The sequence below is a fragment of the Herpailurus yagouaroundi genome, unplaced genomic scaffold, assembly GCF_014898765.1.
Source record: "Herpailurus yagouaroundi ecotype Mexico unplaced genomic scaffold, PumYag 164, whole genome shotgun sequence".
Taxonomy (NCBI): Eukaryota; Metazoa; Chordata; class Mammalia; order Carnivora; family Felidae; genus Herpailurus; species Herpailurus yagouaroundi.
The window spans coordinates 36,879,880-36,893,566 of NW_024412405.1; the positions used below are offsets into that span (position 1 = coordinate 36,879,880).

Below are 13,687 nucleotides of genomic sequence, written 5' to 3' on the forward strand. Positions count from 1 at the left end.
AGAGTCTGACGCTTAACAACTGAGCCTGCCAGGTATCCCTAAACATTTATATTTTTGAATTGAAACTCTAAGTTACAGGGATGCCTGCCTGGGTGGCTCAGTCGGTTAAGCAGTTGACTCTTGATTTTGGCTCAGTTCATGATCTCACAGTTCATGAGATAGAGTCCAGCATGGGGCTCTACACTGACAGCTTGGAGCCTGCTTAAGATTCTGTTTCTCCATCTCTTCTGTCCCTCCCCTGGTGATGCTCACTCTCTTTCTCTCTCCAAATAAGTAAACATTAAAAAAATTTTAAGTTACATTAACCTACTTTTTAATCCACAAAATATCAATAAAATATGAATATATTAGATATACTTTATCAGGTGTCATTAACATTGATGTAAGTAAATAATTCATGTAATATTAAGACCCCTTCTTTGATAAAAGTTAATCTTAAAAAATATATTCCCTAAATTAAGGAATCTAAACTAAGATTATTATATTTAATTCTGAAATTAATATAACTAAATATATTCCATGAATTTTAAAGAATACTTAAAAACTTTTTTTTAATGTTTATTTATTTTTGAGAGAGAGAGAGTGCAAGCTAGGGAGAAGCAGAGAGAGGAAGACAGAGGATCCGAAGCAGGCTCTGCACAGTCAACACAGAACCCAGAGCAGGACTCGAACTCACTAATTGTGAGATCCTGACCTGAGCTGAAGTCAGTCACTTAACTGGGTGAGCCATCCAAGTGACCAAGAATCTTTTTAATGTGGCTCTTATGTATAGATTGTAAAAAGGGGGAGAGGGATTTATGAACTTGAACTAGATTATCGCAGGTGTAATCTGTCCAACAGGGACTGTTTTTAGTATTTTGGGCTGTCATTAGTTCTTAACTCTTAATATACAAATGCTCAGGAGTAGCTTAGTCCTATTCCTATATAACTGTTTCAGGGATAGTTTCCTATTCAGTATTTGAAAGTTCTATCTCAACTGGAGACTCAGATATTTTGTTCATGACCTGTGAAACAGGTTTTGTGTTGAATACATTTTCGGTACGATTTCAGGTCTAGATAGTGTGGGTTTTGAAATCAGAGGCACCAGAGTAGCTAATTCCCACTCCTATTTATTTTTTGTTAGTGATGATTTCAATTTATTAATGTTAACCTTGTGTTTTGAGTAATTATCAAGTCTTACATCAAGTGTATTCAATATGAGAATTGCCATGTTTCTTGTCCCTAGGAAATAACTCACTTGTGACAACTGTCATGTGACCTATGACACAGACTGGCTTGGCAATGTTGAGACACGAGGCATTTTCATAATTTAAATACAAGCAGACTGTTAGGAAGAACATAGTCCATTAGATCACAAGTCTCGAAAGAAACTCACTGGAAATAACAGATTTCATGGTAAACTAAGTTTCATGAATGCCTATTTACCACACTGGTAGAGATTTGTAATACATATTAGCATAGTAAAAGGTTTGAGAAGCTGTCCCACAAAACAAAAATATTAAAAACTTGGAGGATTTGTGAAGTTCTTCCTATATTTGTCCCACAAAACAAAAATATTAAAAACTTTGAGGATGTGTGAAGTTCTTCCTATATTGAAACTGTATATGTCAATAGGATTAACTGGGCATTTCCCCAATTAATTTGAGTCAGATCCTTTTTCAAAAAAAAAGTTTAATGTTTATTTATTTTTGAGAGAGAGAGAGAGAGAGAGAGAGAGAGAATGTGAGCAGGGGAGGGGCAGAGAGAGAGGGAACACAGAATCTATAGCAGGCTTCCAGCTCTGAGCTGTCAGCACAGAGCCCGACGTGGGGCTTAAATTCATGAGCCATGAGATCATGACCTGACCGTAGTTGGATGCTTAACCAACTGAGGACCCTGGCACCCCAAGCACAGATCTTTTTTTAAAAAAATTATTCTCCAGGGCTTCCTGGGTGGCTCAGTCCGTTAAGCATCCAACTTCAGCTCAGATTATGATCTCACCGTTTATGAGTTTGAGCCCCAAGTTGGACTCTGCGCTGACAGCTCGGAATCTGCCTCAAATTCTGTATCTCCCTCTCTCTTTCTGCCCCTTCCCCACTCACGTGCTCTCTCTCAAAAGTACAGAGACACTAAAAAAACTTATTTTTAATTCTTTTTAAAAGGAAGTTTTCTTTTGTGTTTGTATATATATTTGTTCAGTTACATACAGAATTTCCTGTTGTCCTAGTCTTGCTCAGGTTGCCATAGCAAAGTGCCACAGACCGGGTGACATGAACAAAACAAAATCATTTTCTCATAGTAGTGGAGGCTGGAAGTCTAAGAGGAGAGTACCAGCCTAGTCAGTTTTTGGTGATGGCTCTCTTCCGTTGTAAATGGACTTCTCACTGTGTCCTCACACAGCTGAGAGAGCGAACAAGCTTTCTGGTGTCTCTAATTGTAAGGGCACTGATCTCCTCATGAGGTCCTCACTGATATGTCTTCATCTAAGCCTAATTACCTCTCAGAGGCCCTGTCTTTAAATACCATCACATTGGGGTTGGGGCCTCAACATATGAATCTGGGGGCGTGGGGACACAATTCAGTCTATAATTCCTGCCCTATAAAGAGTTGAGGGACTTTTGGGAGCTTTGTGCTCATAAGCAGTAATCTGAGGGTGCTCTCCAAGTGTCAGCTGGTGATATTTTAAGCGCTTGCCCCACGGAAGTCAGTGTTTTGGTGACTGTGGAAAGTCATCTCTTTTATGTGTCAGTTTGCAATCTATTCGTACTGAGAAATACACATGGCTGGGACACACAGCTATACAGAGAACACAGAAAGTCCACACAAATGAGACATAGGAGATTGAGAAAGTGCTCACATTTGTCATCATTGCAAAAAAAAAAAAAAAAAAAAAAAAAAAACATAAAAAAATAATAAATTTTTTTTTATTAAAATAAAAAATTTTTTAATTTTAAAAAAAAAAAAAAAAAAAAAAAAAAAAAAAGTAATGTATTCCTCAAAGTTTTCATATCAAAAGAAAAAAAAAAAACTCCTTGCAAAGGGAAAATATGGTAATCATACTCTTTCTGGATTATTTATATTCTTGTCTTTCAGAAAGTTGAAAAATTCAACTAGCAAGTTAACAAGATCTTTCTAAGGGAAAATGTACTCACTTACAAACTGAAGATTATAAGTCAGCTACTTCTTTTAGTGAAATATATACATGCATTAATCTTAAGAGGTCCTTTGTATTTTTTTATGTCGATCTATTATGTCGATTTTTTATGTAGATCTATTTTATGAGGTTGATTTAATCTGGAAGATATCAATGATTATTTGTACTCTTCGTATTTTAGATTAATTTTATAGTTCTCAGAAGGGTAATATTTTACATCTAATTACTTTTTATTAGGTATTTTAAAACTGAAGTATAGAATAAAGATTAAAAGGATAAATTCAATCTAGTTCCTACAATATATAGAAGTTAATCTAAGGCACTGATCATGTTTAGCCAGGATCAGCGTTTGTCCACAATGGATTATCTAAAAAAATATGGTCAGTCATTAAAGTGTTAAACAATTTGGGGCACCTGGGTGTCTCAGTCAGTTAAGCACACGACTTTGGCTCAGGTCATGGATCTCTCAGTTCATGAGTTCAAGCCCCACATCGGGCCCTGTGCTGACAGCTCAGAGCCTGGAACCTGCTTCAGATTCTGTGTCTTCCTTTCTCTGTGACCACCCTCCCCCCGCCATGCTCTGTCTCTCTCTCCCTCTCTGTCTCAAAAATACATAAACATTAAAAAATTCCTTAAAGTGTTAAAGAAATTAATGTTAAGTTTGTTTTTATATTTTAAATTAAGATATGCTTTTGAGAGATAATCTAAAATATTCAGGTATAGAAAAATATGTATTCCTCCATCCAACGATTACCCCTTCTAATATTTTAGTCTGTTTCCTTTCAGTCTTTTTTCTATGTGTATTCGTTGCCTGTTTTACTTAATTTCGCTATCTGCCTTGTGCTCTGTTATGTCCATATCTGCAGGTTTTATTTTGCTTTTTCACTTTACTTAGAACATAAGCATCTTCTCATAATCTCTTCATCAATATCCCTCTCCATGACTTCAAAATGTTCAAGTGGATACACAAATCATTAAGGAAATTGTACCTTTCCAAGTAGAAAGAAATAAGAATATGTGTGTGTGTGTGTGTGTGTGTGTGTGTGTGTGCACGCTTCTGCGTGTTAAATTTGACTATGTATTTGGTCATATTTCTCCTATATTTTGGCTTGGCTTTGTAGAAGTAGTTTACTAGAAAAAATTACGCAAAATAAAAACACAATTGGAGTTTTCCTGGGGCAAATAGACTGGAGGAGGCAAATGAACTCTTGTAGATTCATAGAGCAAGCTGCTTTCACCCCCTAAATGCTCCCTTGTAGCCCAAGACTAAAATCAGTGCTCACTTGCTGCCATGTATTTTTCTTCTGCTCTATTATTTCACAGGTTATTTAGTTTTGTTTTCCTCCTTAGAGAAGGGAGTAAATCTTTATTCTTGCAACCCTGTGTCTAGCTTGCTGTTCAGTATCTCCCTTCTCTCAGATATGGGTGAATGAATTCAATGTTTAAATGGAACCCTTCTTTAAGCAGGTAGGATTTGGAAACAAAATTTCTGCTACATAGCTACTTTCGCATTTCCTAAATCATAACTGTCACAATCTCTTTCTGGATTTTACATGTTTCTCTGCTCCAACTCTCAGGAAGAAAATTGAACTTAATTTCCCAAAAACTACTGAAAAGATTAGTAGAAGCTGATGTCTATGGAGAAGACTGGGGATTGAAAAAATCTGTGATGTACCCTCTAACATTTTAAATGTCACCACTCTTTGGATGCACCTAGCTTCTTATTAATTCAGATTACTTTTGTTTTGTTTTGTTTTGTTTTGTTTTGTTTTGTTTTGCTTTTGTTAAGTTGGATTTTGACTTCACCCTGAATAAGTACCATAAGGGACTAGGAAAAGTTGGTAAACATTATACAGTTGTGGGAGGGAAATAGAAATTAGCACGAGACTGACTTAATGGTATAAACTAAGGAGAGACATCAACTCAGTAATCTGTCTGGAAAAGAAAGCTTTTTTATTCAGAACTGCAGGAAAGAGAGTGCCTGGGTGGATTCCTAAGTAAGTGAGATATTAAGTGTGGATTTGGACACCTCTAAGCCATGGCACTCCTCTTTTAATGCAGACTGTTGCAAATACTAAAGGCTACACTATGGCTCATATGTAAAGCTGGCAAAAACAATTACCAAAGTCATAAATTTGATTTCATTCAAGCTGTTAAGGGTAATAATTTATTTAAGTGAGGTCTTCTGCTTTGATTAGAACTAGGAAAGTTCAGCTGTTCTAATCCTCTGAGGGTAGAGCTGGGTTACTGTTATAGATAAGGAGGCTTAAAGGTGGCTACTACTGAGGCCATTGATCATTCCAAAAGGAAATGCTTTTGCTAATTATTTCACTTCCTCTTTTCAGTTAAGTTTTTATTTTTCTTTCCAACAATAACTTATTTCTTACAAAGTAAACAGTTCCACTTAAAAAAAAAATCATGATTTAATCAGATGTTTTGAGCAGTTAATCCTAACTTGTGGCTTGATCAGGGCCACACCTTCTAAAAAATTGGTAGAGCCAGTCTTTAAAGATAGAGTTATCAAGACAATACCAGTGTGGCCAGAAGGCCACAGTACTACTACATGGGTTCTCTTGGAATTTCCCTAAAGCTCTGTTGAAAGTAATTTAAATATTCAAGTATTTTACAATTAGGTTATCTTCCCTAGAGACAAACCTTTGGCAGTTAGTGACTAAGACTGCAGTAAAGGTAAAATGACAAGCCCATCAATAAGGGGACTCAGGGGCGCCTGGGTGGCGCAGTCGGTTAAGCGTCCGACTTCAGCCAGGTCACGATCTCGCGGTCCGTGAGTTCGAGCCCCGCGTCAGGCTCTGGGCTGATGACTCAGAGCCTGGAGCCTGTTTCCAATTCTGTGTCTCCCTCTCTCTCTGCCCCTCGCCCGTTCATGCTCTGTCTCTCTCTGTCCCAAAAATAAAATAAATAAACGTTGAAAAAAAAATTAAAAAAAAAATAAGGGGACTCAACAGAACTGTAGGTCTTAAAGGGATGGAAGAAAGTCTTGTCAATAAATCAACCTTCTAACTTCCCCTCTGCCAGGAAGTTGTGTATAACTCCAAGGATAGGTTCTAGTGGTCTTATCTTAGGCAAAAGGATAAGTGACTTGACTATCCTTCCAAATTTTTCCTTCCAGTCCCCTCCATTCTTTGTGTAAATATCTCAAAACTGTGTTTTCTTCTAATTGTAAACTAATCCTCAGTAGGGTGTTAGTTGATGGCTTTAGGGTGTTATCACCACCAGGGGTATTTGCATTTTAATGGGAGGCTTTAAAAGATCTTAAACCTTGAAGACTGAAAGCAGTAAATCTCTATTGGTGGAATTGGAGGCAGGGTGATAGATTGGGCAGGAGATATCTGGGGTGAAAGGAGCCCACTGGGTCTATTCAAATCACAGCATGAACTAAAGTGTTCCTACTTAGTAGCCTGACTTCTACTTCCAGAGTGAGGGCAGTGAGGACAGCTCCTGTGGCCTGAATAATAAAGTACTCTTAAACAGTTGCATTTTCTTTGAAAGCAAAACAAATTAAAGGGTTAAAACTTTGAATGTTAGTTTCGTTTTCTTTTCCCACTTTCTCCATGGCATCTTGCTTGAAATCTTTCGATATCTCTGTGCTCTTTCTCTGGACTTCTGAAATATAGTTAGGTTATCCTTAGACTTAGATTCCAAATTATTTTGTGCCTTACTTTTCATTTCTTGGAAACCTTGAGACCACTGGAATGGATGAAGTAGGATACTTGAGGAATTTTGGGGAAAGGACTTCCTAAATTGGGTTAAAATGTATTTAAATATACACAGTGGGGGGGGGGGGAGGAAGAAAGAAAATAAATTTTTATATAAATCCAGGCACTGAGTTAAGTTCTAGGGACACAAAGATATTTTTTTAGTTTTTATTTTTTTTAATGTTTATTTATTTTTGAGAGACAGAGAGAGAGAGAGAGAGAGAGTGAGAACACAAGCAGGGGATGGGCAGAGAGAGAAGGAGACACAAAATCCAAAGCAGGCTCCAGGCTCCAAGCTGTCAGTGCAGAGTCCAACCAACATGGGGCTCAAACTCATGAACTGTGAGATCATGACCTGAGCCAAAGTCAGATGCTTAACTGACTCAGCCACCCAAGTGCCTCCACAAAGATATATTTTATACACTTCCCATCCCACTTCCACCCCCCCGCCCCCCCCCACCCCCCCCCACACACACACACTGCAGGGCACAGGGGCAGAGGCAGAGAGAGAGAGAATCTCAAGCAGGCTCCATGCTCAGCATGAAGCCTGATACAGGGCTCAATCTTACAATGTTGAGATCATGACCTGAGTCGAAATCAAGAATTGGGTGCTTAAGCGACTTGTGTCACTCAGGTGCCTATGTATTTTATGCACTTTCTGCCATGTAGTCCAGACAGTGAAACAAATGAGCAGATACTACGATCAGTGCAGAAAGAGCTATAATAGAGTTTTCACCATGGGCTGTCATAGTGCATAGAAAGCACATACTGATTAGAAGAGGTTAGTAAGGGCGCCTGGGGTGAATCAGTTGTTTGAGCGTCCTATTCACATCATGATCTCATGGTTTATGAGTTCGAGGCCCTATTGGGCTCTGTGCTGAGAGTGTGGAGCCCACTTCGGATTCTCTGTCACCCCCCCTCAAAAATAAATAAACATTAAAAATATTTAAAAAGTGATTAGTAAGAAGGATGATTAACATTTAGCCAAGTTTAGCCAAGTAAATGGGGTTGAGGAGGAGTTGGTATAGAAAAGGCATCTATAATTCTAGTATGATAGGAGACCAAAGCGACTGTGACAGTCTTCATTCAGGAGGGCCTCAAATGTAAGAATAAAATGGTGAGATTGGAAAAGTAGGCAGGGACCTAGCATCGGAAGGCTTTGGTGCCATGATAAGGAGTGTGAATCTTGTAGGGAACTACTAGTATCTGTAAGCAATGGAAAACGTGATCAAATTTGCATTTTATAAAAATCCTTCTGAGATCAGTATGGAGAGTTGTCTTGACTTTAGACTCTAGACTTTACAGTGGAACAAAGTTGGAGGTAGATCTTGGAAGTGTTCAGAAGGCTGTAATAGTAGATCAAATAAGAAATGAAGGATTGACCTGGAAGGTTAGAGTGAGGATGCAGAAAGGAGACTGGATCTTCACTGAGATGCTATTTGAGTGTACAAGGGGAGGAAAAGACACAGCTGATCTTGGATTTTTGGCTTCATCAGTTAGGTGCCATTTTGCTGAACTAGGGAAAGAGAAATAGGTTTTAATGGGGAAGATGCTGAGTTCAGATTCGGACAAGCTGAGTCTTAGATTATTAAAGAACATCTAAGCAGAGATTTCCAGTAGACAGGCATTAATCTGCCTGAATCCCAGGAAGAAGACCTAAGCTGTAGATATATATTTAGCCATGGTTCCTTATCATCTCAGGGATGTCAATAGAAGGATTGCTCAGGAAGAATGGAGACTATCAGAGGGCTGTTGATTAACCCTAGGCAAATAATAAGAGTTAAAGAAACAGCTGAAGATGAAGAATAATAATGAAGAAGAAGTAGCCAAACAGATACTTAGAACCATACAAGGGAGAGTTTCCTTATAGAATAGCAGAACAAACTCACAATCTATCTCTTTCTTGCTTTTGGTTCCAAGCCTTTCAGGATCTGGCCCCAGGCAGTAAATCTAGTATTTTCCATCTTTGCTCCTCATCTTACTTGAGCTGTTTTGGCTGACTAGAAACAGTCCTGCACATTCATACATTGTTATGTGTCCATTTCTCTCTCATCTTCTCACTGGAGTGCATGTTTCTTCCATTCTTTTCCTCTCCATGCCTAACTCATCCTTTGGAATTCTCTAATGCTTCTACTGCCATGGAATCTTAACTCCCTTCCCTAAGCACAGAAGTATCATCATTCAGCCTAACCTCTAATTAGTATTCAGATTGCAACTTTCTTATGACACTTAGCACATTCTGGTGTGCACCATAGTTATTCATGCACCCGATTGTCCCCCTTAGCAAGAGTGTAAACTCCCACAGACTGAAGAACCCATTCCCCCAAATTAATCTCCACTTGAAAACAGCAAGTGCTTAATAATTATTTGATCAATGATCACATATATTATTTACACTAAATAATAAAGGTAAAATCTTTGAATCTTCTGATGAGAAAAAAGATCTCAGTGGAGGCTAACATGGAAATGCTAACTTATGAAGGACCTGTCTGGAGGTTCTGAGATGTTAGCACATATTGACCAGACGATGGAAAAGCATTTTTCATAAAAGCACATTCATGATACAGAGGCAGAAAAGAGAAACATAATGCTAAGTGTGTTTGCTTCAAGAATTGTTAATATTATATTCTTCATGTTATTCTCATGCAAAAATGGCAAATCCTTGTCTCCTTTTCACCTTCTGCTTTTATAATTTTAAAAGTTAATCTCATGCAATAAGCATGTTAAGGACAGGTACCACTAAAACACAAACACAAAGTATTTTTATTTATCCTGAAGGCAGGGATAAGATGCTATACTGGCAGTTTCTCAACAATGTCCTGCAAATAATTCTAAGCCTTTCCAATTTGTTTTAGCGTATTAAAAGTAAAGCAACCTAGTGGGGCTGTTCATTTAAATAGAATAGGGTTAAATGATAACTTGACTTATCTTTTAAATGACAAAAAATAAAGAAATTGCAAGACCTTTTCACACATTAGATATGTATTGTCATTTATCATCTAGATATCAGGCTAGCAGTGCGAAGTAATAAAACATATCATCGAAAAATGTGCTATAGGTCTGAATCACTCTTTCATTCCACCTCCCAGCTAACTGTAGTATTAAATCAAACAAGCAGAACATTTCCTTAGGCAGCCATTGCCTTTTAATTTCCTGAAGAACCTTAAAATATCATTCATTACAAGTACTACACATATTTGGTTTTTAAAAGTCTCATAAATCAATAGCAGGCTGACTGTAATAATTATTACAAGTTAGTGCATAATTTTCGTGCTGAAGGCTGCATGCAGAACTTTAGCATATGCAAACGAGGCAATTCAAACTGTGTATAGATATTAATATGAAGAAGCAGGTAACGAGGTGCAGGCTATGAATTATGCATCAAGAGTGGCTGATCTTCAATGAGGAAAATGAATTCAGCATGTAATCTAATTAGTGATGGAAGTCTATTACATCTAACTGCAAAAGCAACCGTCCTTGAAACAAATTTATTTACAGTCCATGTTACCACTTGAAACAACTTTGAAATGATGTGTAAGACAACAGCTTAATTGTAAAAATTTTTTGTTTATTTGTTTCAGTTCTAGACCTGGAAGGCCTCCTAAGAGGACTCAAAGTGTCACCTCCCCAGAGAACTCTCATATCATGCCACATTCTGTCCCTGGCCTCATGTCTCCTGGGATAATCCCACCAACAGGTAAGAATGCTGCTCATTTATGCCAAAAATGTTGAAAATCAGCCAATACCATAGTTTTTTATATATGCATATCTATGTTTACATAGGTGCTTATAACCATCAGTTGTGTTTTGTGCACACTAACATAATGTTACCAGTGAGAATTTATCGAGGAATTGCATTGTGGTTATCATCATTTATTTATTTAAAATAAAATGAAGGAAGCTAAGTTGAGCACTGTGCTAGGAGTTATTGTAATTAATCTGCTCACTAATGTCAAACAACAAGTGATAATCTCTATTTTCCTGGTAAGTAATGGAAGCTAGGAGAGATTTAAGTGACTTTCCCAAGGTCAATTTGATCAAAACTGTTAGTGGTTATTTGTATCTAGGTCTCTGGATTCTAAATTTATTTTTTTCATTCATAAGAACTCAGAAATAGATTGAAATGCATCTAAACAAGACAGTAACTATGTCAATAAAATATCTATTTTTTCAAACTACAGTGTGAATACATTTCCATTAGAAACATCTGAAAGATGTTTATTACTAGAATTTTGAAAAAGTGCAAGAAAAAGAATTGTCTTGACTGCATAAGTTCCATGCCATAAACAATCTCAATGATGCGCTAAATATAAAAATAACTCATTTGATTTCTACCACCTGGATGTGTTCATTGATTCTTTTATTTACTTACATATGTTTGCCCACTTTCCATGTTTCATCCAGATCCATGAGCAAATTATAATTATAATGATGATGATTTCATTCATTTTTATTTTTTTTAAGTTTATTTATTTATTTTGAGAGAGGGAGAGAGAGAGAGAAAGTGAAAGTGCATGCATGAACGTGGGGAGGGGCATAGAGAGAGAATTCAAAGCAATCTTTGCCTTGTCAGTCAGCTCAGATGCAGGGCTCAATCACACAACCCGTGAGATCATGACCTGAGCCAAAACCAAGAGCCAGACACTTAGCTGACTGAGCCACGTAGGTGCCCTGATGATGATTTTATTTGTTATTAATTCTTACCATCAAAGGAGTTTATTGAGGAGATTTACGTATAAACACAGTTGCCATGTAACACAACTGATACAGGAAGCATAATCTGGCAAGATAAGGAAAGAGTCTATTTTTTTCTCTGAATTCCCATATCAGTGTTTTATTTTTGTTATGTAACATTTCTCTTTCTCTGTGCTGTGATACCACCATGGATAATCTGATTTCATATTTCATATTTGATTGAAAGCTGTTTAAAAGCATGCCTGTTTTAATTCACTTTTATTTTTGTCACAATATCTGAATAATTCCTTCACCTTTGTGGACTTTTATCAAAAACATCTGTTGAGTTGAATGTAAAGCTATTTATTCATTCTTTGTATATTTAACTCTTTTCCAGGAAGGTACCACAGTATATACTTAACAATAAATTATCTAAAGTGCCAGGGAGAGTTGTATTTTTATGCTAATTTTGCAGATGAAAAATTGAGACATAGAAAAATGAAATCAATAGCTGAAAATGACCCAATTACAGAAATAGTATCATCATTTCCATTTGTTTAATTAGTCATGTTTCTAGTAATTGAATCCTACTGGCTGAAATTCTAATTCCAAATTTGAGATTTAGAAAAGAAATAGGCACGTAAGTTTAGCTGTTTTTATTTAACTAGATAAATTTCCGGAATAAAAAAAATGGGTGATTTTTTTTTGTACCACATAGGCTAGATATAACTAAAATATTAACTGTTCATGTTTTATGGTTGAAAGACACAGGGGTGCTAGAAGAAAGACCTAAGAATTGTTGACTTAATTAACTTCTCAAAGAACTGTGTTAGGGAGAGTTAAAAAAAATCATTTTAATAATCATTATTCTGTATTTGAAAAGTTTGTGTTGCAGTTATCTTACAGATGAAAGGTATTCTAGATTGTATTCATACTAAGGTAGGGAAGATTTGGTTCCATATTGTCTGCCAATATTTAATCTTTTGCGGAGAAGACAATAAATAGTTCATTACCAAAGCATTGATGAAATAAGATGATTTTAGCGGAATCTAAGAATAGCAACACCTTACTTAGTTAACAACATTAAGTAACTTTGGGGTAAGTAAAATTTCTAAATAACTTATGATCATATACCAAAACTCAAAATCAACATATTAAGTTATTCTCGATAGACCCCTTTCTGAAATATATTACATACTTCTGTGGCTTGGTGGAACAGAGACACTCAAGATAATTTAAACTTGACTCATTATTATAGACATTCATTTTTTTTAATATGAAATTTATTGTCAAATTGGTTTCCATACAACCCCCAGTGCTCATCCCAACAGGTGCCCTCCTCAATGCCCATCACCCACCCTCCCCTCCCTCCCACCCCCATCAACCCTCAGATAGTTGTCAGTTTTTAAGAGTCTCTTATGGTTTGGCTCCCTCCCTCTCTAACTTTTTTTTTTCTTTCCCTTCCCCCATGGTCTTCTGTTAAGTTTCTCAGGATCCACATAAGTAGACATTCATTTTTGAAGTAGGATCAATTTCTTATATTTCAGTTGTTGTGCTGTTCTTCTGAGACATCATTTTTGGCTTTTTCTTCCCTTTGTTTCTTTACTTTTGTTCTTCCTAGTATATTGTGAACCCCCAAACCAGAATTTCTTTCAAGCTTATTAAGAATTATGTTGAAAAAGACCTTAAAAAGTCATATTCTAGAGATGGATAAGGAAATAGAGACTCATCAGGAGAGTAAAATGGATGGAAAAGTAGGTCTTAAATTATAGAGCCCAGTGAATGTAAGACAGAGAGCATAAGTTCATTATTACCTATTTCACTTATTTTCTTTTTTTTTTTTGTTTTGTTTATTTCAAGTTTTTATTTAACTTTTAGTTACTTAACATACAGTGTAATATTAGTTTCAGGAGTAGAACTTAGTGACTCATCACTTACATATAACACCCAGTGCTCATTACAAAAGGTGCCCTCCTTAATACCCATCACCCATTTAGCCAATCTCTCACCCACCTCCCTCCATCAACCCTGTTTGTTCTCTCTAGTGAAGAGTCTCTAAAGGTTTGCCTTCCTCTCTTTTTTATTTACTTTCCCCTATGTTCGTCTGTTTTGTTTTTTAAATTCCACATATGAGTATTTCACTTTGGTTTTTTTTTTGTTTTTT

The 13,687-nt window shown here is 36.6% G+C and overlaps 1 protein-coding gene across 1 annotated transcript in view; it reads left to right on the plus strand.

The window, feature by feature from the left end:
- Positions 1 to 13,687, plus strand: part of DACH1 (dachshund family transcription factor 1) — a 443,609-nt gene that overhangs the window by 178,227 nt on the left and 251,695 nt on the right. The window contains exon 3 of the mRNA XM_040487387.1: positions 10,431 to 10,546. Within this exon, the coding sequence (XP_040343321.1) occupies positions 10,431 to 10,546 (116 nt within the window). The remainder of the gene's footprint in view (positions 1 to 10,430; positions 10,547 to 13,687) is intronic.